Raw genomic sequence first — 24,709 nt, forward strand, 5'->3', positions numbered from 1 at the left:
CGAGCGCACCGCCCCCGCAGAGAGCACACCCCCCCCCCCGCTCTCCTCGAGTGGGCGGGGCTGAGAGAAACGCCGCGAGGTTTCTCCGTCGTTCCTCGTCGCGGCAGGGAAATCTCGCCCGAGGTCTCGCGAGGCTGGGCCGCTCGCGCCCCCCCCCCCCCCCCCCCCCCGAGCACGATGCCGCGCAGGAATGTGAAAGGCTCCCGCCCGCCGCCATTTTCTTTCTTTCTTGGCAGGCAGCGAGCGGGGCAGGAAGCGGCGGCCGAGCGAGCATGGCGGACTATTCCACGGTGCCCCCTCCTGCCTCGGGCGCGCCCGGGGGAGGTGGCGGGGGAGGCGGAGGAGTGAACGATGCCTTTAAAGACGCGCTGCAGCGGGCTAGGCAGGTGTGTGCGCCCGGAACGCGGCTCCGCCGAATCAATGGGCCCTCGGGCTCCGCGGCCTGAGGGCAGCCGCTGGCCGGGCCGCGGCGCCTGAGCCGCGGGAGGAGTTAGAGGAGCTGCGGGGAGGCCCGAGGAGGGGGTTCCCTCCGCCGGTGTGTGGTGGCGACGGGGGAGCTCCGTCCCGTCCCCTGGTCCCCCGCTCCGCGCACGCCGTGGCGGCCGCCCGGGCGGCGCAGGGTGTTTCCAGTCGGTCCCCGGCTCCCGCCGCTCCGCCATTGCCCGCTGGCCGTGCCGCGGCGCGGCCCCAAGGGACCCGCGGGGGCGAGGCGAGCGGCGCGGCGGGGCCTGGCCCGGCCCGGCCGGCGGCGGGAGGCGGAATCTCGGCCGGCCACTGGCGGCCGCTCGGGCGGGAGAGAGGGCGGGCGGGCGGCCCCGCGGCCCGTATTGTGCTGCCCCGGGCGGCCTCGGTGCCCGCTAACCTGCTCAGACCGGTTGGGTCGTGCTGCGGCCGGCGGAGCGATGGCTGTCCGCTTGGGGCTTCTTTATCCCCAAGTTTTATTTGTAGCTTTTGCCCCACGGGCGATGCTTTCCTTATTTCTCGGGCAGCATTTTCGACTCGTCTGACAATAACCGGTCGCGGTTTCGGCAATATTTGAAGACCCCCGTGTAGTGGGGACTGTTAAGGTTTGAAATCGTTTTCGCGGTCAGGCCCTCTGTGAGATACTGCAGTGTTTCGTGAAGAATGGGTAGAAAAGGAAAAGCCCCTTTTAGGAAAAAGTTTCTCGTGTTTGAAGGGCAGGGTCTTTTTTTCAGCCGATGAGGAAAATACAGGAAGCTTTGCCGTTGAAGGAGGAGCTGAAGTCTCCCTGAAGACATTAAAAAATAGAATTTCTGTGAGCAGAAGTGTTTCTAGCAGCGATCTTCCGTTTACTTGTTTGAGGTCGTTTTAATATGCATTGTCAAAATCGTTTACAAGACCTGGAATAAATGAGGGCTGACTGATTTCCCCCTTCCCCCCCCCCCCCCAAGTCATAATATCTGCCTTTTGTTTAGATTGCAGCAAAAATTGGAGGAGATGCTGGCACATCAATGAATTCAAACGACTACGGTTATGGAGGACAAAAAAGACCTCTTGAGGATGGAGGTATGCGCTCGTTACTGCTGCATTTGTTTTTGTTGAGTGTGGCCACGGTGCCAGAAAGATTGCAGGTGTTTTTTTTTGTTTGTGGGTGTGTTTTTTCCCCCCATAGCAGCATGACAACGTTTTGTTCCCTTATAGATCATGACATGCTTTTTCATTTTCGGTTTAATGGGGAAATCTGTTTTAAACCATTGTGCTCTAACCTGAAGTGAATGTAAGCCTGTTTTAAAATTTTTTAAATGAGGTTTAAATGCTGTGAAGACAAAAATGTGTTCCAGGGAGGGGGGGACAGATAAATTCATGATTGAGAAACGCTTGTACAGGTATGTCATCTAAGTCTGTTGTTGTTGTGTAGTTTGTAAATTACAGTTAGAGTAGGAAGTGATCACTCCTTAAATTTGATTGTTTTATATACTTTATTACTGCACAGTTTCAAATAAAAGTATTAATGCATTTCATTGTAAAAGCATAGGACTTTAAAAAAAGACAGGAAAGTGAATTTTCTACCTCATAGACACTTGTAGTTAGTCAATATTTAAGCCTGATATGATCGTTCTTAAATCTTCTAACTTGTTGCAGCTTTTTGGATTTGCCTTATACCGCAGTAAAGTTTTCTCCTGAAATGTGTGTGTGTCGTCTTCTGTCTCTTACTAAGCAGCCAGTTTGAACTTAACAGGGTTTGATACATTTAATGTACACACAAAATCCTGGCTAAATTGTGGAAAGAAATCTCTGAACTTGTTGAAATGTTCTCATAGGTCTCACAAAAGAGCAATGCTTTTTTTTTCTGTAAGAGGATTGAAACTCAGTCTACAGAATGTAACTAAGGCTTTATATCAGGAGTTCTCGTGTCCTGTAATAAAGTTTTTTTTTTTCTATTAACGGTGAGGTTTTTAATATACAAAAATGAGCTAATGATGCTTCAGATGATATATGTAATGTATTCTTTTTATTTTATGTGTAGATGGCTCTTGGACAAGTCCGAGCAGTACAACACACTGGGAGGGAATGCCCTCTCCTTTTAAAGGCAGGAATTTTTATTTATTACCTGTGTTTAGTATGTAAACATGACATAAACTAGTGGATCTTTCTGGATTGACACAAATATTTCTTGGAATACGTGTCTGAGTTTTTGCTGCACATAAATTATGGTGGTTCATATAACCTTTATTTTGGGGTGGGAAGGAAGCATCTGAAGTCTATCTGTTCGGATATAGGTTAATTATGCCTTTTATTCCTTTACTGTACGGAAAGGATTTGGATAGTAGTGATGTAGTTGCTTTGAATCTGCTTTTTTTTGAAGTTTTATGCTATGAAATGCTTGATATTTGGGTAGGAATTTCATACCAACATTCAGATAGAGATTGCATTGCCATGTGGTACTGTTGTATTTTCAGACGTTTGATCTAGATTTGTGGTCACTGTCAGAATTTTTTTTTTTACTTTAAGTCATTGTTGATTTTTGTATGAATTTGATTTTTTTTTTTTTTTTTCTTTTTGACTATAGAAGCATCATTAGCTTGAGCAACCAACACAGCTAAACTTTGTTCCTTGTCTTAGTTCAGTTTCAGTGACTGGGTATCTATGAGCAATCTACAGTGTGTTCTGAAAACTGCCTTTTGTTAAACTGCTGAATAGACACATGGAAAAACCTAACATCTTTTCGGCTGTACTAACCGAGTGCTGAGTGTTCGTGAGATTCTTTCTTTTATTCAGATGATCAACTCCCTGAAATTGGAGGAAAAAAAAAGAAAGAAAAGGAAAGGGGGACTAAAATACACTGGAAAGTTACAATTCACAGTAAAAGGTGTAAACGCTTCTTGAATTTCCTGGCAAAAAAAATTTAAAAAATCTTAATTTTGCAGATCAACCAGATGCTAAGAAAGTTGCTCCTCAGAATGACTGTAAGTAGTTCTTATTTTGTTGCCAAAAAAACCTAACCCAGTGTTAACATTGTCAGAACAAGAATTTGAAACAGTGTTCTGGTAGGTGGTACGAAAGGATGGCGGGGGTTTATGTCTTATTTTCTTGAAGCAGTGCGACTCTGCTTTGTAAAACTGACCCTGTTGCGAGCAACAGTTGAGAATCTCTCCAGCTGTTCTCAAATGTCTTGATAACACTTCTCAAAAAGTCACAGAAATTGATATGGTTAAGTTTTATTATCAAAGGAGAAGCTTAGTTATAACTTGCATTGCTTGTTTGAATTTAATTTTAACAATATTTGTTTATAGCTTTTGGCAACCAGCTACCACCGATGCATCAGCAGCAAAGGTGAGCGCCACACTGCCTCTTCCGTCGAGTTCCCCTTTTCACTGAAAGCAAGCAGTCTCAAGGAATATTGCTGAAGAAGCGGTATCAATGCACAAAGCACTTGCTGTGTGTTTGTGTGCTCTGGTGGAACTGAGCTTCCGCCAGCCCCGAGCCCACGCTTACCACGCACCTGCACTGCTGTCCCGTCCTTCCTCTTGCAGCCCAGGCTGTGCGTCGGGCTTGGCGAGAGGAAATGCGTCGCTGCTGGAGCGTCGGTAGCTGCCCAGGGGCGGGGGGCAGGTCTGGAGGGGAAGCAGTTGATACTATCTTGTAAACAAAAAAAAGAAAGCTCGTGGGTTTTAAAAAAAGAAAGAAAAAACAATTCAGACTTAGCACAGCATATTGCTGCGTCAGCTACGTTTGCTCCCACTTAGTGGTTTTCTCTGCTCGCTCCTTCCCTGAACAGCCACATCCGACTATTAGGCTTTGGCTGGTTTTGGTAGATGAGATTCTGAAATTTGTCTGTTTTCAGCATACTTTGGTGGATGTGCAGGTGAAACTTAAAATGCTGCACTGGCCTTTTCTGTAACCCACATCTGTTAATAGTGAAGAGGATGAAGGAAAACTTAGCTGGATTCATGCTACACTTGAACTTGTGGTGGTCACTTTTGTGTGTTGCCAGTTTACTTAGTACTGTGCTTGTGTAGTGACCTTTAGTGGGAGGCCGGTAAGCCGGGAGGATGGTGGGGGCACTAGGTTTCTTCAGTGTAGTGGGAGGCTATGTGTAAATTTAATGCCAGTTTGGTCTCTGAATGGTTGTTGCCTTCTGTTTGATTTAACATTCTCTGTAGGTCTGTGATGACAGAGGAGTACAAAGTTCCAGATGGGATGGTTGGATTCAGTAAGTAGTATGGATGTGGTGGTGTAGTATAGCGAGGGATGTTAGCAGAGGCTGTTAATACAAGTAATATTTCTGTATTTTCTTTCTCCAAGTAATTGGCAGAGGTGGAGAGCAGATCTCACGCATACAGCAGGAGTCTGGCTGTAAAATACAGATTGCACCTGGTAACTATTTGTGGGGGTTTTTCTTCGCTTATTTTGGTGGGGTTTTTTGGTGGAAAGTTGCGAAGGCTGATCATGGCTTCTAACTGCCTGAAGCTTCATTTAAGGTATATTTTAATATTTTGTGCTAATTGCAGTTATCACTGTCTATAAAGAAGTGCAAAATATTGTGATACACTTGAATGTTCTACTTCAATGAAGTTCCAGTAGTTTGCATACTATGTTTAATTTCAGAATCTCTTTCTGACTTAGCACTACTGCTAAATTGGTTTTATTTTGTGACCGTAGATAGTGGAGGCCTGCCTGAAAGGTCATGTATGCTGACTGGAACACCAGAGTCTGTTCAGTAAGTAAAACAAATTCCGTGTGTTCATCTTTAACTGTGCAATACACTTCATTTTTTAGATCTAAATATAATATCTAGATAGTAGGTTTATAGTATTCTGTTTTTTTTCTGTGGAAGAGGCAGTCTGGTGACAATTAAATGTATACATTAAAAAAAAAAAAAGGCCCTGAACCTGCAGTCAGATCCCTCAGCATACTTGGAATTTTGAGATTAAAAACATGGAACTGCAACTTTTTTAAGTCCAAATCTTGTAGAGAGTACTTACCTCACCATTGACTGATTTCAGCTTGAGAGTGAAATGTGTGGATGTGTACTGAAAAGAAATGTGTGCTGAAAAGAAACTCCTTATTAACCATAAATTGGAAGATCCCAGGGAAAATGTGGAAGATCCTTAATGTGTAAGAGCAGGAGTTGCTCAAAGCACAGTGCATCGGAGTTCTTCAATGTCTGTGCTGTAAATTGACGTGTACCAGAGGTTACGGACATGGCTGTAGGCAACACCTGTCAGCACCGTCAGCTTCTGCCAGCCTGTGTGCCAGGAGGAGGGTGACAGCCGTGACAGTGTGTTGGGTTTTGTTCCTGGCGCAGAGGCTCTGTAACCGCTTGAAGGCCAGCTTGCCCTGGCTGTGCTGGGAAAGGTCCTGGGTGTCGTAGCGTGTTTGGCATCGCCGTGTTCGCGTGGCTGCTCCCACTCCCTGGTTGCAGGCCAGGCCTGCCTGTGGCTGTGCCATGTCCTTTGGGAAGCAGCGTGGCATTCTCCTACGGTGCAGCCCAGCAGGCTGCTGTCCCTGAAGTCGTTCCTTCCTGGGAATTTTCTTTCTAATTACCCTTTGTTCTGCTCACGTGTTGGAGGGAGGAGTGTTTCACCAATGTTAGCGCTGTATTCGCGGTTTATTCTGATGGCACGTGACTCAGGTGTGTGGTGACTACCTGCTGCTTTTGTCCCCTGCGCTGGTGATGGCAACAGGTACAAATGTCCTTACTTGGCACGCTAAATGAAGTAGCAGCTGCTGTGGTACTTGACATTAGAGCTAGGTTTGTTTTGCAGTCTGGGGTTTTTTTGCATTTTTATAGAACTTAACAGAAAGTAGGTCTGCCTTAAGATTGGCTGTTAGTAAAGAAAAAATACTGTCCAATGAGAGGTTACCTAAATTACGACTGAAATTAAGCGAAGTTAGAAAAAGCTTTCTGGCTGGTGAGTGTTTAATGCCATAAAAAAGGTAAATTGTAACAATTGCAAATCTTCTCATAAACATGAGTTGTTTTTTTGAATATTTTAAAGGACAAGGTTTCCATCTTTTGTTCTGAATTAAGGTTTGATCAATGTCGCTGTATTCAGGGATGATGGTCATGTTTGAGGAGGTAACTTTTACTTAGGTGTGTTTGGTAGAGAGCCACCTTTTGTAGTCTGACGTTGAGGTGGTTTTAGGCCTACCACATTAACATTCAGTTCGTTCCTTCAGCTACTGTTACACATTTACTTCTTGGTGATAGTAATTATGTTTCTTCTGCAGAAACTTTAAAAAGATAAAAATTTCCAAGCAGAGTGCATGTGGGCTAGTGATCCTTGTAGGAATAGGTGTATTTATAAAGGTATGTGTTCCTTCACAGATCAGCAAAAAGGTTACTTGATCAGATAGTCGAAAAGGGAAGACCTGCACCTGGCTTTCATCACGGTGATGGACCTGGCAATGCAGTCCAAGAAATTATGATCCCAGCAAGTAAAGCAGGGTTAGTCATTGGAAAAGGTGGAGAGACAATTAAACAATTGCAGGTATGCGTGCATCTTCTTTTTAAACCCACGATGCTATCGAACCTGGATTTGAGTGGGTGTTGACCTCCCTTTTGCCGAACAGGAGCGGGCAGGTGTCAAAATGGTCATGATCCAGGACGGTCCACAGAACACTGGTGCAGACAAGCCCCTTAGGATAACTGGAGACCCTTACAAAGTTCAGGTGAGGAGGCCTTCAGAACGTGGAGCGTTCGTACATCTGTTCTGATGTTGCAGTGCCTGAATGAACTTTCCTCCTTCTTTCAGCAAGCCAAGGAAATGGTGCTGGAGTTAATTCGTGATCAAGGTGGCTTTAGAGAGGTGCGCAACGAATATGGTTCGAGAATAGGAGGAAATGAAGGGATAGACGTAAGCATGGTTGAAAAAATTATTCACTGTATTTTGAGATGTTAACATTAAAATGTTGAGTTGGGTAACACTACCAAAAGCTCTTAACCAGATCCCAGAAGTGGTTGTGGCATGTAAGTATTACTCGATCCTTGCTGAAATTACGACTTCAAACGGTGTGCGGCATTCGCTTTGCCCTGCCAGCAGTTCTGAGCAGTGTCAGCCAGCTGGAGGTTTTCATCAAACAAGCAAGTAAGTTTGATGGCTGAGTATGTAACGTCATCGTAGAAATTGGCGTTTGGCCTTTACAGGAGGGTATTTAAGTCCACCTGTTGCGAAAGTCATGAGCTTGTACCTATTCATCGGAGGTTATGCTGAAGGGTTTGTCTGCTAGAATGTGCGTTTTAGGCCCGTTAGAGCTGTTGTTCTTTGATTGTGAGAAGGATAATGCCCACTGGAACTGCCGCCACTGTGGGAACTGGTAGTGCTTAGGGTCTCTCTCTTTTTGATACTGTAGTCCAGTATTTGCTAGGCTTGTGACTTGATACTAAAAAATCTGTACTTCAGAAAGCCTGAAATGGCATAGGGCTGGCCCTAGTTTACAATTCTAATATGTGACCCTGTAATTTGGTAGGAATATTTGCATCATTGATAACTGGAAATGTTTCTTTTCTCTTTAAGGTTCCAATACCACGATTTGCTGTAGGTATTGTAATTGGAAGAAACGGAGAGATGATAAAAAAGATACAGAACGATGCTGGTGTTAGGATCCAATTTAAGCCAGGTTGGTAATATGTCCGTAAGTTTCTGCGAATTAAGTGCAAATTTGCTGGATTACATATACTGGAATAGTTCATTTTTATTCCAGATGATGGGACAACTCCAGATAGAATAGCCCAAATCACAGGGCCTCCTGACAGATGTCAGCATGCTGCAGAAATTATTACAGATCTCCTTCGAAGTGTTCAGGTTGGGTAATACGTTGTTTACAATTTAAAATCTACTGCCTGACTTTTGGAAAGGCTTAAAAACTAAAAATGAGTGTGTAACTAAAGAAAGTAATTTAATGGTGCCATTTGAACTTATTTCAGAGTTCAGTCTGGAGTGTGAATGTTTGCTGTTGCAGTTCTGCAAGTGTCAGGATGATGATACTGATTCAAAGTCGAGGCAGTTTTTGATGTGTCTGATTTTAGAGCTGCTTCTTCTGTTGTCTTGTATTGGTAGCTGGGATGCTGTTGCTTTTGGCTGTAACTGGTGTTTGACTTACATGTTTGTTGTGACATGAGCCCCACTGCTGCATTTGCAAAAGGCAGACAGATAATTACCTCTCTGTACGTGTGAAACTTCCTGCTTTCTTCTGTATCCTTTCTTAACACATGATGTGGTGTAACCAGTTACCGTGTTTGCAGTGATTTTTATAGAACATGCTAATTGTTGCTTTTTCTTCTAGGCTGGTAACCCTGGTGGACCAGGACCTGGTGGTCGAGGAAGGGGTAGAGGCCAAGGGAACTGGAACATGGGGCCTCCTGGTGGATTACAGGAATTCAATTTTATTGTTCCTACTGGCAAAACTGGATTAATCATTGGCAAAGGCAATGTATCTTATATATATATGAATATCTGTACGTAGCTAAAAAACCTCTCAGCTTTCCTGTTTGTACAAAGAGCCGTACTAGAGAGGTGTCTCCAGAGAAGCCTTTGCAAGTAGTGTCACATATGGTGAAGCACCATCATACTGCTAAATCATAACACTCCTAGTACTTTTCTCAGGTTTTCCTCACCAAACCACAAACCCCGATAGTTAAAAGTCGAGAACCAACCCATTTATCTAACCCATCTATTTTAAAGTAATATAAGTGCTGCTACGTTGGTAGCATCTGGGAAATTCTTACATGATGTATCTTATAATTAACTTGCATTTGATACTGCTTGATTAGCTAAGAGTTACTGCATCTGTAACTCTTACAACTGATTTTCACGTATTTCAGTGAAGATCTTTTACAGTGGAATTCTGTAACAGTTTCTTAACCTGTGTGTTTTATTAAAATAATTGCTTCTCAAAGAGTTTTGTTTTAAAAATCAACTTACTGTATGCTTCTAAATGAAACGCTTGAGTTATCTTAATCTTTTGCTTGTGATGTGTTTTCCAGACACAACAAGTAGGCTGACATAGTTCAGTTCTTGACCGGGAAGGTTGCTTGATTTTTGTTTTCTTTTAAATGCCAAATGACTTCTGTTTTGAAAAGCTTATGCTTACTAGTAATACAAGTAAGGATCCTGTAAGAGGAGGAACTAGGTTAGAGAATTTAACTTTCTGGTTTTAGTGCACTGCAAAACATGGGGACTTCACCACCTGATCAGCTCCTGGGGTTTTTTGTCATGTGTGCTTGCCTGCTGCTTTCTCGGGAGGTTAGGCTTCAAGGCCACGTTCGGTTAGCCGTGGGTGTCAGTTGTTGCTCATGTCTAGTCTTACACCTTCACATGAATGTCAAGAAGCAGACAGCATTGTAGGAATTGTTTGCTGTTCTTTCTAAGTAACAATATCGCGGTCTCGAATTTGAGAAGTGATTTATTTTTACTAGTTTATTGCAATCCGAGGTCTCTGCTACACTGAAGAGGGGTTTTTAAAATGGTTGTTGCAGCGTTCTGGTGTGGCCCGCAGGGATAGGTACCTCTTCACTTCTCTGTCTGCAGCTTCCGCGGGGTTGACTGTCTCTGATTTGCATCTTGGTGTTTTCCCTTCGGCGCATGTCATAAAAGTGGTGTGTTGCATTGTAGGTGGTGAAACTATTAAAAGCATAAGCCAGCAGTCTGGTGCTAGGATAGAACTTCAAAGAAATCCTCCACCTAACGCGGATCCAAACATGAAGATGTTTACTATCCGTGGAACACCCCAGCAAATCGATTATGCACGACAACTTATAGAAGAAAAGATTGGAGTGAGTGTATAACTATATTTTGGTTTACTGTTACAACTAAACAGAATAGGAAGCAAGTCTCCTTTTTGGAGACTTTGCTTCTATTTCACTTACAAATTATTTAATCAGATAATAAATTGATAATAATAAATGGAAATCTGGGTCTAAAGTAATATAAACATAACTTGATGCACCAAAAGAAGCAAAACCTTGAAATGGAGTTGAGCGACTTCAGATATATCCTTGATATTCTTGAAGTTGCTAAACTGTTTGGTGTTTCAGTATGTTTAGGTGGAATTTTAATCCCAGTTTACAGTCCTTGATTTCACTGCACTTCCTGTTTGCACACGTATGCGTGAAATCAAATTTACTACCCGTTTTTTATACCTGCTCTTGCCAACGGATGTAAGTAGCCAGATTAGCCAGATGTAGATGCATCAGGTTAGTTTTAAAGCGCTGGTAGTCTTGTTTTAGTTTGTAGGGGGGTTTTTTTAATGCAATTTGCAGAAAAATCTGTGTTTATTTGTAGAATTCTTTATTTCCTCAAGAAAGAACTGAAAGAAATGCAGCTTTTTGGTTGCTACTGCTGCCACGGCTGCTTTTCCCTCTCTTTAACTAGCCATAAGCCTAACTAATCTTCAAAAAGACTTTTCTCCAGGGAAGTGTTTGTTGGGTTGTTTTTAAAAAAACAAAACAATCAAACCTTTTAGATTATATTCTTAAAAGTGTTCAGAGTTACTGCTGGAAACTGGAGAACGTCAAGGTTTATTTTCCTCTGTGTGCTGCTCTTGTTACAGGGTCCAGTAAATCCGTTGGGTCCCCCTGTTCCCCATGGACCCCACGGTGTCGTTCCTGGCCCGCATGGACCTCCTGGGCCACCAGGTCCTGGTGCTCCCATGGGACCCTATAACCCAGCTCCTTACAACCCAGGGCCTCCGGGCCCTGCGCCTCAGTAAGTACTGCTTCAGCTAGCTGTCTTCTCGGGGCGGGGGGGGCGGGCCTGGCATCGCCGTTCACTCTGTGTGTGTGACTTGGTCTTTTGCAGCGGTCCTCCAGCCCCGTATGCCCCACAAGGGTGGGGGAACGCCTACCCGCACTGGCAGCCACCAAATCCCCCAGACCCAGGTAAGAAGTGTTGCTGTTGTGCTGTGGCGTGGATGTGCCTTGAGGACATCCATGTTGTCCTTAGAAGGCGGCGCCTGTCGCAGTTCCCTCCTGTTGTGCTGCTACATCTGACGGAGCTCCTACTCTTCAGGCTTTTCTGTGCCCCTGTCAGTTTGTCCGTGTCGTGCTTCCCACGTGTGGCTTGCGAGATGTTGAAATTCCGTTGTTATGTTGGAGTATGCTTCTTTCCTGAACATTGCTGGTACTGCATCCCGATTTCTGATGCTTTTTGCAAGACTCTTTGTTAAATGATATTGTGCGAATCAGCTCATTTTTCTTAAATAATGGATGTTGTTACATAAAGTTCTTTATTGCAGATGTGTTTTCTTTCTCTAACAGTCAGTGACTTTGTATTTTATTTTAAACAACCTCACTGATCCTGACTTGGCACAGTTTATGCTATCATATATTTCTAGCTTTTTTTGACCTATATGAGGATTGCTTCTCAGAGTCTGATACGAATGTATTTTGTTCAGTCCTTTTTGAGAAAAGAGAAAACTTCTATTGAACTGCTGTTAATACAGTAAAACTAGTTAGGATTGTGTACTTTGAGCTTTTGTTTATGATAGTTTTGTATTTTCCTCTGAAACCCGTCTTTGTAGAATGTTTCTTCTATTTCTGTTTATCTTTGTCAAGACCGGGAGTTTTTACTTAATGACAACTTCCCGAAGTTTTAGTATCCTGCTTTTCTTTAAGTTCCATCCCTTGGTTGGACTAGAGCATATGGGGAAACGGAACTGCAGTCGCAGAAGGCATGGTAAGGCTAGATGCTTGAGTCACTTGTACCTCGTTTGTGTGAGGTAGAGCTTCTTCAGAACTTCACCCAAAACATCTCAGTTTCATTTTTGTTATAAGTAGAATAAATATTTTCTGATAGCCACTGGTCCCAACACAAGCTCCCTTCGTGAAAAGGGAGGGCTTTGGAGGATGCTACAGTCCACAGTGTCCTTCTATATATCCTTTCTCGGCAAAGAGCCACCTCTGGTTTCAGTTCCCAAGCTGCCGTAAATGGTAGCTGTGCATGCATTCCGTGGAGTGTTTAAAAATGCCTCGTGTCGTTGGTTAAAACTACAGTGATTCAGAGTGACTTGGAAGTCTCAGCATATCCCAAAAGTGTCATTTAATCCAAAACGGCTGCCATAATGTTACAGCCTTTTTCACACCACCTTTTCCTTTTATAAAGTCATGTATCTACATAAAGATCTGCAAGAAAAATGGCAAATGCTCACCTTGACGTCATCTTGATGATGATTTTATAACCATTTTCTTGATAAATGCTCTTAATGAATTTTTTCTGTGTGCAGTTGAAGTTGGTGTTTCTTTTGACTGACACTTACTTGGATGAGTTTTGTACAGTTTTCTACTGAGTTGCTTTTTTCAGTGTAACAAATGGATTATTTTAGTATTTTTTTCAGAGGTGCTTTCTCCAGAACCATGCTTGCCTCTTGTCACATGAAAGTGGAGCTAGATACTACAGTCAGATTTGTTTGGAGGTTTAATGAATCCTGCTCTGTGTTCTTCTGTTCTAGAGAAGTAGCTACTAAGGGGAAAGGGGGGGAACCAAGCAATGGCTTATTTGATACTTGCAGGTAACCTTAGAGTACTGCCCATGTCAGTTTAAATCCACTGTGGTTGCTGGAACAGCGCAATTTGAAAAGGAAGCAGCGTGTTAACGTTGTTGTGTGTAGGCTGATGCTTCTGTGTGCGTTTGCAGTGGTTACACCTGGCTGTGATGCTAAACGAAACACTGCAAGGCATCTGTTGTGGTGTGGATGCCTCTCCCCGAGCGCCTTCTTCAGGGGACTGCTGCTTCCTCTCCCGTTAGGCTCTGCCTTACCTATTTTGTGTTGGGGGGGTATACTTCCCTCAGGTGTGTCTGTGAAGTTCTCTCCTGAGCTGGCCACGTGTCTTTGCAGCCACTTTTATTCTTTAAGGATGCTGGGTGTGTTGTAGAATGTTACGCTCTCTAACAGTAGGTTTGCAGGTTTTGTGGATTGCCAATCTGGTAACGTAATCAATCTCTGATTTAGCGAGAATAAGCCATTCCTAAAGGCTCTATGTGAAAAACAGAGAAATAAGCTCTAGGAAGCAGCACTGTTGGCCTGCCTAGGTGGAGTTAAAAATAAGGGAAGCGTGGAGATAGCTTCAGGAAGACACAGATGTTGCTATCATTTGTTACACTGTATGTGGGGATTCAGGTTCTTAAAATACTATGTTTCTGTGTTTTACTGTTAACTTGAAGTTTAACTGACAAGTGCTGCAAATACCTAGTAAGACTTGTATTCTTCTGTTTCAGAAATATGTATTTGGCATCATCCCTCCGCCTGTGCCAGTGTCGTTAGTGTGAGGTTATAACACCAGTAAAACCACCGACATTGTTTGGTGCTAGAACGATTCGTTGCTGCTACTATTTAGTAACGTGACTGTTTAAATAAACTTGAAAATCTATTTCTGTTTATCATATTTAAAACATAGTAAATGACATTGTAGTAGTGTGGGTACTGGAATGATTTTATCTTGTCAGTCCTATGAAAGTATACTTTGTACAACACACCTGTCTGAAACATGACCAAAAGTTTCTGCGAGATAGAAGAGATACAGGACGTACGTGGGGATTTGCTTTAGATGGATTTTTCCATGGAGGAAAATACGAGTGATTAGGGCAGGGTTAATTGAGGACAGCGTTCTGTTCGTAGTACTCTTGTAAACGCCTGTGCTTTGTTTCCATAGGTAAGCCAGGAACGGATCCCAACTCAGCGGCGTGGGCAGCTTACTATGCTCACTACTATCAGCAGCAAGCACAGCCACCACCCGCAGCCCCTCCTGGTGGACCAGCCACCACCCAAACTAACGGACAAGGTAGCTGCCTCGGAAACACTGGGGGCATAGGTGCCCCAGTGGTTTTTGTTGTTGTCTTCGTGTAGTGGGTAAACTTATTGTAAGGTTTTCCTGGGAAACTTGCTTCGAGATTGTTTTTCTTGCTTTCAGCGGTGATAAGGGTAATGTATTTATCTCGTGATACGCTCCACAAAGAACGTTGCTGCAGCTTGGGCTGACGTAATTACGTCTACATAGTGCAGCCAGTCAGAAGTCAAATGGTATGAGCCAAACTGCTGATTGCCATTTGCTTAAGCAGTTGCATCACTTCAGTGGTTTTGGGACAATTACAGTTGTAGTGGTGAGTGTATTAATGTAATTGTTGTGACTGGGTGAGGCTTACCACTTCAGGTGTAGGTGGCATTTGTACTGCGATGGTGTGGGTTTCTGAGCCTTGAGAACATGCTGAACACTTTAAACAGCTCCTTCTTTATTCCTGGCGTCATTTACTAACTTTATGTTTGTAGTAGCTTGTACCACATAGGTTTATAGTGTCAGACTCCGTGATGTTATTTGGGATTGTCACTGAAAAATTCAGCTGATTATTTATAAATAGTTCTATGTATGAAACAAAACCCAGTGGGTTTATTTTGACTGTTTTTAATGTCCTTCAGGAGATCAGCCAAATCCAGCACCAGCAGGGCAGGTTGACTATACCAAGGCCTGGGAGGAGTACTACAAAAAAATGGGTACGTGTGCATGGGGTTTTTTTGCTGTGGCATAGTGGAATGTTTTAGGAGACTTACAGATCGCGTTTGATGAGATGGGGTTTTTACCCCCAAAAAATAAAAACACACAATCCATGTGCCTCTGAATCATGTCCCGCTAGAGGCCCCGAACCCTGCAGAAAAGCAGACTTAAGCATTTGTGTTGTGTTCAAGGCGTTCACTTGTACTCATGCTAGTACTTAGCTTTGCAGAAACACTTCACCGCTAATGAGGGGTCTGGTTTTGATCATTGGGAAACAACAGCTTTTAAATACTTCAATCTGGGTGTCTTTAAGTATGTCCTTAAAGTGTATTTCATAAATTTTGGAGTTTGACTTTGATCGTTTTGTGAAGCTGCTGTTTGCCTTGTCAGTAGTTGTTTCCTAATGCTCTTAAGATTTCAGATTTATTTTTTTTTCCTCATAACCTGCTTTCTGTGTTCCAGGTTATTAAAGCATCATAACTGGCTTTCGTTCAGGTCATGCCTTTTTTTACATAGTACTTGCTTCGCAGCACTGCAGAGCTGTTTTTAAACTGCAGGTTACACGTTGTTGCTAGCTTTTTCAGAATAATCTTGCTTGAGTTGACTCATAAAACTGGAATGTATTTGCTTGTTACTTTGATTTCATCATTTACTGAATAAGGAAAGAATATGTGGTCTCAATGCAGTGGCAGAAGGTGCTGTTGTCTTTTAAATCATGGGAATGTCTTGGAGGTCAGTGTTTTGTCCACAGTGTCCTCCCGTGGATGTGGGAGTTGCTGTAGATGTGTATCCTGAGGACTAGTGGGCTCAGGAGTGCCAGTGCTTTCTCTGGCTGACCAGACACAGAGCAGCACCTAGTTTGCGGTTCCTGTTTGGGTGGGTGGGTGGGATGGTGGGGTGAGTTTTTTGCCCTCTTCCTGCTGCACCCCATTTTTTCATGGCCTATTAAAAAGCATTTGGAGTTAAAATTAATAGCATGCTTAGTGCCTCTTACCAGCCTTCTGCCAGTTGATCTCCAGTTACTTGTCAAGGCATAACTAGCTTGATTCTTCTTTATTTTGGCACAGCATAAATGATGAAATGAAATGGAAAATATATAATGATGTGGCTTTACTTCAAGAATTGTGTACCAGACTAAGAAAACTGCAGTAGAACTCCCAAACATATGATTTTTAAGATGTGATGGGCCTTTCTGTTTTTTCTTGTCCTGTTTCATTTCACTTTTTTTTTTTTTTTTTCAGTGTACTGCCTCTTAGTTCAACTCACCTTCAGTGCAAAATGGCAGGGGTTTTCCACCACCTGTGTAAGAACAGTGTAACTTGTTGGCAGGGGCTCTGCCGTCTTTCCAAAGTGCTAATCTGGAAGGCAGAGTCTAGGGTGCACTAGTCTTGGATTTTCTCTGACGAAATAATAGCTAGTTACAAGGTGTTGGGATAGTGTTTCTGGGTGCAGTCCGAAGAGGAGTGTGAACCCAAAAAAGATAGACATTGGGAGATGTAAAGAATTGCTTTTTAAATGCAAAATTAAAAAAATAAAACAAAGTATCTGGTGTGATACTGCCACTGGGGCTCTGGATTTTTTCGTATTTTGAGTAAGAGTGATCTGAAAACTCTAAAGCTCTCCTGAATGGTCCCATCAAAACCATACTGCTGTTCTCCAGAGTGACTTCCCACTGGTGCAGTATGGCTCGGCTCGTCACGTCACAGGGAACACTTGCCCCTTTTTTTCACAGTGACTTGAAAACCACCTGTTTTCCACCTCACAAATGCAGTGGCAGAGTCCATCTCCTTTTTCAGACTCTTGTTTTGGCCAGGGACTACTGCTTTGTGTAGCAAATACAATTAAAAATAAGACTGAACAGCCAGTAAAATTACTCGGGCACACTGGGAAGTTACTGTACGTGGCTCTTGTGGGTGACCCAGGTCATTTATTTGCTTGGTACCACACTTGAGAAAATTTGTTTTACATTTCCCTCTAGTATTACTGGGTGTCAAGACAGCAGTGTAGCTTTTGAAGACGTACAGATTACCTTGAGTTGGAGACATAGTATTTTTATTTTTCGCTACAAGAGCTGAAATAAAGATTTGCGTAACTGAGCCCCAAGAATCTCCCAAGGACAACAGTTTCCTCTTAACCCAAAGTCGTATTTTAGGAGGTGATGTGTATGTCACCATAGGAGTTTGTAAATTTATCGTTTTAAGTCCTTCTAATATATTGTGGGCTTGATTTACAGGGGAGGGGTTCCATAGTAAACCAGTGGAACAGTTCTTTAATGATTCCTCGGCTTCGCAGTGGGAAAGAGGGCAAAGAACAGTTTTCTCTTCCTAGAGTCACCCTTGGTGATTTGAGCAGCAGGGGAACTGTAGAATCACCTGGCAGTTTCTTTCTTAGCCTTCCTTCATGGGGAGGTGTTCTGTGTTTCCTTTATTGCCCTTGTATGTGGTTTATCAGGCTTGTTTGTTAGCGTTCCAGTTGAATCCCGGCATTACTGGGCATGTTCCAGTGCTGTTCTGTACACTGAAGGGAAGTGCTGGCTAAATGGCTGGGTTCCGCGTGCAGGTTCAGAATTGCTTCCAGTGCTTAGTAGGGGACTGACACAGCTAAAATGTTTTGAATTTTTACTGACCCGTTTCAGGACAGGAGTCCAGTTTGACATCTCAGAGTAGATGATACATTTCCTAGGCCCAGGGATAGCTGGCTGAATGCCAGAAGATTCTTGGGTCATAACGCACAAAAATGCCTTAGCTTTGCAATTCAGCTGTGCTGGCAGCTATGACATAGCTACATAATTTGTAAGTAGAAGTATTATCTCATACATTAATAGTGGAGTTGCAAAAAGTGTATCCTGGGATAATTTGTAACCATATTAAAGGTCATCTTGGTTAAAGTAATTGATCAGAAATTGTGGTAAATTTTAAGTAGAAATTTTAAAAAGTGATTTCGGCTCTTAAGATTTGAAGAAATGTAAGTTGGGTTTTTTTTTTAGGAAAACAGTTGCGTTACTGTATAACCCAAGAAGTGATGGGGAGGGGTTTTTAATAGATGTACAGTGTAAGTGGAAGAACTGTATAAGTTGTGTAGAGGGTTGGAAAATGGAAGATTCTGTTCTGAAGACGCTCGGGATAGTGCTTCGCCAGATAACCAGATTCGCTGCTCACACCAAGTGTTTCTGAGAGGACGGGGAGAACATACACACATGGTAGAGGAGTGTGGATAGCTAGTGTTGACGTGAATTTTATGTGTAAAAGTATGTAGAAAACAAACAAATAAACCCAACCTATTTGATAGCCTAGAAGACAGTTCCTTAGGGTGTCTGATACTTTTGTTCCCCGGAGGGTTGCTCAGAGGTCTGGTGTGCAAAGAAAAGGTGAGGTGGTTTCAGGTAGGACTGAAAAGTTCCAGCCCTCATCTTGTGGAAGCTGCACCTTTTTCTGGAGATCAGGTGCACGCACGTGGAATTGTACAGGGTGCAGGCTTGCCTTTTGCTTGGATTTATTTGGCGTAGTGAGATTGGATGTGGTGTTCTGTTTTCGGGGTTTTTTTCTAGTATCCTAGAAGAAACTTGAGGTAGTGGGTTTTCAGTAGTATCCTAATTCTGACTGTAGAACTTTGATTTGCACAAATAACCCTTTAAGAAAGTAAATCACAAAAATGTCATATCCCATTGGTAACAGTTATTCTGCTTTGGAAGTTCAAGGAATTTAAAATGAAGCACTCCATATAAACCCCTTCTGTCTGGGTGCGTGCAAGCGTGAGGACAGATGGTCGGACAGAGGATAGTGTCGTTCTGCTCAGTCAGGTCCATCCTGTGGTGGTAGCTGCAGCAGCACCTTTCAGATAAAGAATGTTGAAGGAGATGGGGGCGATGAGTGTGCTTGATCTTTCTGAAACGAAATAAGGGAAAAAGTTAAGGTGTCTGTGGCAGACCTTCCTTGGAAGAACGTGTTGCCTGACCAAGGTCCTGAAAAAGGACAGTATTCTGTGGTGGAGTAGACATTGACAACAATTAATGCTCCTTTTGAGAGACGCAGCCTGCAGCAGCCTCGCCGTTGGGTGGAGGAGGGCAGCATGGGGGGCTGGGTGAGCGGGCAGCTGGTGCATTAGCAGATGCAGTCTGTGACGGGCGGGTCGCCCTGGGCGGGTTACGGACGGGAATCTCGCCTGCTGCCCTGCGTTGTAGTTCCAGTGCTACCAGTTGTTGGGGTCGGCAGGCTCTGCAGCCTTGCTCTGGGGCGTGGTGGGAGAGGTGGGGAACTGCCCTTGGGGTCCCCCAGCTTTGCTCCACGTGGGCATGGCTGCGGTCAGACAGCAGGGCAGAGGTGAGGTTGGAAGGGCAGCGGCGGGGTCCTTCGGAAGCCCGGGAGGAACAGTGGGGAGGAGCAGCCGGGTGTGATCGTTGGCAGCGAGGCTGGGCCGTCGCCTCCCTGGCTGCCGCAGCAGAGCGATGCCGTTTACCTCCCGTAGGTCAAGCGGTTCCTGCCCCCACCGGGGCTCCGCCGGGTGGCCAGCCGGATTACAGCGCGGCGTGGGCCGAGTACTACCGGCAGCAGGCAGCGTACTACGCCCAGACGAGTCCCCAGGGGATGCCGCAGCACCCTCCAGCACCACAGGTATAAAGTTTACGTGGTTTTGGCTGGCTTCCCTTTCAGTGGCTACAGATATTTTTTTGCATGTCTCCTGCTTCTCGTTACCTTTGGAGTATGCATCTTTTTTCTAGCGAGATAACTATCAGAGTAATTAATAGATGACTTTGCTTACTTGGTAACTTGAGTTCTGTATCTATCCATATGTTTGGTGATTATGGTTTTTTTTAAAAAAAAAAAAAGAAAAAAGAAAAACTTTCTCCTCCCAGGGTTTTGAAAACCATGAAAGAAGCCACCACCATTTACATTAACCAATTTTTCTTTCTTAAAGGCTTCACTCCTGAGTTAGCTCGATTTGAAGGATTTTCTTTAACTTTTTGTGTATCTCTTATGTATCTCTTCTGCACAGGGCCAATAATAAGAAGTGGACAATACAGTATTTGCTTCATTGTGTGGGGGAAAAAACCTTTGTTAAATGTATGGATGCAGACGCCTTGATGAAGATCTTAATTTTGTTTGGTTAAAAAAATAGTGTTTTTGAAAATGTACAAAATATCTATCACTACTGATAGGAGGTAATATTTCTGTGTAGAAATGAAAAATGGTTTGTTTTTAGTATTAGTGTAGATGTACACATTCCAGCAAATGTATTTGCAATTATGTGGTCAATGCTTTGTGATATAAATGTACTTTTTCAATGTATACTTTATCACTTTTAAAATGCCTGTTTTGTGCTTTACAATAAATAATATGAAACCTCCTGTGTCGGTAAGTTGGATATGTTGGTATAGAAAGAATTAATTATAGGATTGATTTGCAACGCTGAATCAAGGTACCTGTACACAAATAAGATATTTTTTTTCCCCCATGAAACTTGTTGAGTTTAAAAACTTGTCGTTAGCATGTTTTTCCCCTCTTGCAGAATAGTTGTAGATGGAGGATCTCTTTCCTTCGTTGTATTTTGCTGCCTAGCACCAGTAATCTTGATACCTTAATTTTCTTTCTATTTGATTAAACCTGCATGTGTTTAAGAAGGTGATCTTTCGGCATACTTCCATTGCATTAACAGTGACATTTCCTTTTACACGTGACCACTGTTTCAGACCTGTGCAGCTGCTGTAACAGATAACTTGTGTTCTTAATTGAGTACTTCAGGACTGCTCCTGCATAACTCTCTGACGGCTTTTTTCAGACTAGTTACAAAGTTCATTTGAAGCGTAATGTGCTTAAGCCTTCGGCTGGAAGTAGTCCAGCATGCAGGGTAGAAAAGTCGCTGTGGTATATGCATAGTAGTTACAAACCCTGCATCTGTCCTTAAAGCGCTGTTTTGTTGGAGTGGGGGGAATTCCTGCAGAGCAGATAACGTTGGTCTTGTGCATACTCCAGTATTTGAATCAATTGATGATTTTTTTTTTTCTATATACTTGAAACTTCTTATTGCTCTGATGCTCATGCTAAAAACCTGATTCTCTTGAAATCCTGTGTTTGCTCTTTGCATATTTATTGGCTCTTTGCATATATTAGACTACATGCAATACAGTCTGTCTTGCCATTGTCTGTTGAAGTGCAGGTTTGATCCAGCCAGTATAGCGCTAGCTCTGTAGGGGTGAGGAGGACTGTGCTGTGTTTCACCCTTGATTGTTCCTTCAAGGAGCATTGCACTGTAAGTACATCAGAATGACAAATCGATGAACTGCAACAGTATCTTTTTGTCAATGTTCCACATAATGAAAATGCCGTACTTGTGTGACTATTATGTTGGAATACAGTGCTGATATCTTAGGAATCGTGATTGCTTCTCAATTCAGAAACACAGGTTTGCGTGTACGATCTATACGTACGCATAACATGAGCTTTGTGGGTAAGTATTCCTGAAACGTTTAGCAATAGCTAAAGACAACAGTGTTTCTGTTTATCTGAGTAATAGCTTTTTTTCACTAGTACTCCTGAGACAGCTGTACCGTTGCGTGTTTTAACGTATGCATATCGTAACATTGAAGCCTTTGGAACCGCTTGTTAGACAGCTAGTTGTGTCTTCAGACAGCCCGCAGATCCCTAGCCATGTGGTATGTCGGAAATGATGCTGTAACCCTGACCTGCTTTATCTCCTGGAACACCACGGTGTTGCTTTGAGAGTACCTTTTTTTAGGGAGGCTGCACAGAGGAGTAAAAGTTAAGGCTTGAAAATTGAAGTAGTTTATCCAGGTAACTAGCAATGTATGTATTGCGCTGTAGAAATAGAAGGAATTATTTTTATCCCTTTTAAAATTAGGAATTATTCTGGTAGTTTAAAAAAGCTAGGACAGTACTTGCTATCTTTAGTGTAGGGTATGAAGTTTAATAGTTCAGATATTTTGCATGGTATTTTGTAGATAACCTTATAGAATGGTGCGTTTATTATGTACTAAACTGAGCAAAATTAAATTCACTGGATTCTTTTATCATTCACAAAATGGAGGCTGTTGATTTTTATTCATTTAAGGTATAAAATCTTTATTAATTGCAAACAGTGCAATTATTTATACTTCACAGTGCCTTCCCAGACCTTCCACCTTAGGTTCTGCTGCAAAAAAGCAACAGGTAAGCACAACCTAAGGAAGTATATAAAGTAATATATTTCAGTACATTAATGTTGTCCCTGTGAGATCTTTGTGGTTGTGTATTGAAGGGCAATCCGCTGCTTCCCCAAATGCTTTGTTACTCACGGTTCCATTTCAGTGGAAAGTCTTTTAAGTTTTTAAACAACTGTTTCTATTTCTAGGTAAATATGTATTTTTTATTACTTTTTTTTTTTAAGAAAAGATGAGTAGATTGCCGTAATTAAACTTGATCAGAATAAGTAATTTTTGTTATTTTTCCTCAAATAGCTAATTGTTGCAATTAGAGAATCAAGACCTTTAAAATATGCAGGAATTGCTTTGGTTAGAAACGTCAACAGCCTTCACCCATGTTCTCTGTGATAGGGCGCTACTCCCCTCAGGCCCCTAAGACCCGAGTAGGAGGAACACGACCTCTCGTTGTTACCACTGAACTCGATAACTTGTCTTACAGTTACAACCCGTTAGTGGCGCTTTGAGATGACTTAGTTTGCCCATTCGTACTTGCCGTGGTAGGGGAGCAGATTCTGGCGTTTCAGAGCCCAGTCCCTTTGAACTGAAGAAGCGTGTGCACCACTGACACGTTAACAGCCCAGCAAGCGCTGCGTGGTCACCTGTATAGCAGTCAGTGTATCCTGTTCCTTGAACTTCCAACTGAATTGCTGTATATTTTGATAGTTTGAAATGTTTGTATGTCTTACAGATGGTCTGGTACAGGTTTCTGTTTCTGGTTTTTGTTGGTTGTTTTTTGGTTTTTTTAGCTTAAAGTAAAGCAGCATCTGTTTGGTTTTTTGTTGATGATCTTGTTTCTAAACTGTGCTGCTCCTCTTTCAAAAGTCCTGCTTATCTGTACATCAAAGAACAATATTCAAAAATACTGCCTTCATTTTCACACACAGTGCTGAAGATGCTGCAAGCACCAAATCATAGCTCATAGAATCAGGTCCTGAGATAGTTACTGCCAGTAAAGAGGAATCCTTTGAGTGTATGCCATTGGTGAGCCGATGAGCATGGACCGTAGAGGGGCTCCATGTGGAAGGTAAAATTGGCAAAAACGTAACAGATATGAAATGTATCCCATACGTTAACGGTGTAGGGTATAATTTTTGTTTTTCTCACTTTTCATTCTTTTAAAGTATTATTTATTTGACCATAAATGTTCCATAATCTGTTAAGTTTTTTAAACTGTGATTTAATAATATAAACAATCTATTTTAATTTCTGTTCTCCTAAACAGCCGAGCTTAGAGCTATACTGAGTTTTTGAAGTAAATTGGTAGTTGTGCTTCAGGTTCTCAAGCCGCTTCATACTTCTCTGTAGCTGCCTGTGTAACTGGGGTTTGACAGGAGAGGCGGTCAGGCGCGTACCGGGGCTCGGCCCTGCGTGCCTGGCCTGCGGCGAGGCAGGCGGTCACTGCTCCGGCCTGGCCCTTCTTGCCTCCAGCTGTCTTAGCAGCCTTTAGTCGGAAGTGCAGCCCGTGGGAGGAGGCAGAGCAGAGAAAGCCGGGGTGTTGGAACAGCGCTAGTGCGTGGGGGTGGGATGTTTGGGTGTGTGGCCCGGGAGGTGTGCCAGCCTCCCGCTGCGCCGGCGGGGCTCAGCGTAGCGCTTGCTGTTCAACTCTGTCTCCAAACGCGTAGTTCTGACTTAGGAGAACAGGAAACAGATGATTGGAGTTGCCCTGAGCCAAAACGATAATTGGAGCTTAGAAAGGTAACGAACCTGCCCAAAAGGTGCCTTTAAACGGTTCCTGCTCTTCCCCCCGCACCCCTCAGTCCCGCAGGTTCAGTAGCAGGTGAGGCCTGCGAGGGGTTTAAACCAGCAGCATAGTGGTCAGACAGGAGAAGCGTTTCCGTACGGCTTTTGGCGGCCTGTGCTGCCCTAGGTCAGGGGGATGATCCTTGGTCTAGCCTGGCCCCGGGTCATCCATCTGCTTGGGCTGTCCCGGCAGACGCGACCGTGCCTCGCACAGCCTGGCGGGAGACTTTCCCTCTTTTCTCTAGGGGTGTCTCACTGGATGGTAGAAACTGTTGCTTCCCTGTTACCTCCCAAAGGAACTGTTAAGTTTTCCATTGCATGCTAAAAGCTTTTTGTTGCGCTTTTTTTTTCTGGAAGTGGGGGGAGGAAGGGAAGCCTGGGCTTTTCAGAAAGCATAGAGTTGACAGGATTCCCTCTTCCCTAGCAATAGCTGATAAAACTCCTACGTGTGCACAACTCTTTCTCTTGCGTGCATGTGAAATGCCTTTTCGTCCTGAGAAAAGTGTTCTCTGCAGAAACTACCCGTGTGTAAACAGAAGATTGGCTTTAAAAGGCAACTGTGATGGGAACAGTGTCTTAGGGAGATGCAGCTTGGACTTGAGGTAAATTGAATGCTTTACAACACTGTGGGTTTGAGCTTGCATTGACATTGTATGTAACATGGGTACACGTTAACTGTGTCATGGCTTTTGTATGGTTTTTCTCAATAAATGTAAACTGATGGATAATAATAGCACTGTTCTTGTCTTTTTTTATGCTCCTATCCCTGCCTTCGTTAGTTTGAAGTAACAGCTTCAGAGGAAAGACAGTGCAGCCAGTGCAAC

The 24,709-nt window shown here is 43.3% G+C and overlaps 1 protein-coding gene across 6 annotated transcripts; it reads left to right on the top strand.

Annotated features, from left to right (window-relative positions):
* The first annotated feature begins 272 nt into the window (after window positions 1-272).
* On the top strand, window positions 273-24,610 carry FUBP1 (far upstream element binding protein 1). 6 transcript variants are annotated; one of them, XM_086463556.1, is made up of 22 exons: window positions 273-386; window positions 1,437-1,527; window positions 2,489-2,551; window positions 3,390-3,428; window positions 3,756-3,795; window positions 4,626-4,675; window positions 4,768-4,839; window positions 5,125-5,182; window positions 6,794-6,956; window positions 7,039-7,137; window positions 7,221-7,322; window positions 7,983-8,085; window positions 8,170-8,270; window positions 8,752-8,893; window positions 10,080-10,240; window positions 11,017-11,171; window positions 11,265-11,344; window positions 14,114-14,242; window positions 14,875-14,949; window positions 19,415-19,560; window positions 22,066-22,113; window positions 24,401-24,610. In XM_086463556.1, the coding sequence occupies exons 1-22, from the start codon at window positions 273-275 to the stop codon at window positions 24,446-24,448; spliced, it is 2,079 nt and encodes a 692-aa protein (XP_086319682.1). In that variant the 3' UTR covers window positions 24,449-24,610. The 6 variants fall into 6 exon arrangements, with proteins under 6 accessions (XP_086319682.1, XP_086319683.1, XP_086319685.1 ...); XM_086463557.1 differs by lacking the exon at window positions 24,401-24,610 and adding an exon at window positions 23,022-23,506 and having other exon boundaries at window positions 22,066-22,104; XM_086463559.1 differs by lacking the exons at window positions 2,489-2,551; window positions 24,401-24,610 and adding an exon at window positions 23,022-23,506 and having other exon boundaries at window positions 22,066-22,104.
* The last annotated feature ends 99 nt before the right edge of the window (window positions 24,611-24,709 follow it).

The sequence above is a fragment of the Leptosomus discolor genome, chromosome 3 (assembly GCF_034619465.1).
Source record: "Leptosomus discolor isolate bLepDis1 chromosome 3, bLepDis1.hap2, whole genome shotgun sequence".
NCBI classification, from domain to species: Eukaryota; Metazoa; Chordata; class Aves; order Leptosomiformes; family Leptosomidae; genus Leptosomus; species Leptosomus discolor.

What these genes read in the sequence shown, in the direction of transcription:
- FUBP1 (XM_086463556.1), top strand. Translation starts at nt 273, where the DNA reads ATGGCGGACTATTCCACGGTGCCCCCTCCTGCCTCGGGCGCGCCCGGG. An exon ending in AATGCCCTCTCCTTTTAAAG is followed by an intron (nt 2,552 to 3,389) that starts GCAGGAATTTTT and finishes TTAATTTTGCAG; the next exon opens with ATCAACCAGATGCTAAGAAA. An exon ending in ACCAAATCCCCCAGACCCAG is followed by an intron (nt 11,345 to 14,113) that starts GTAAGAAGTGTT and finishes TTGTTTCCATAG; the next exon opens with GTAAGCCAGGAACGGATCCC.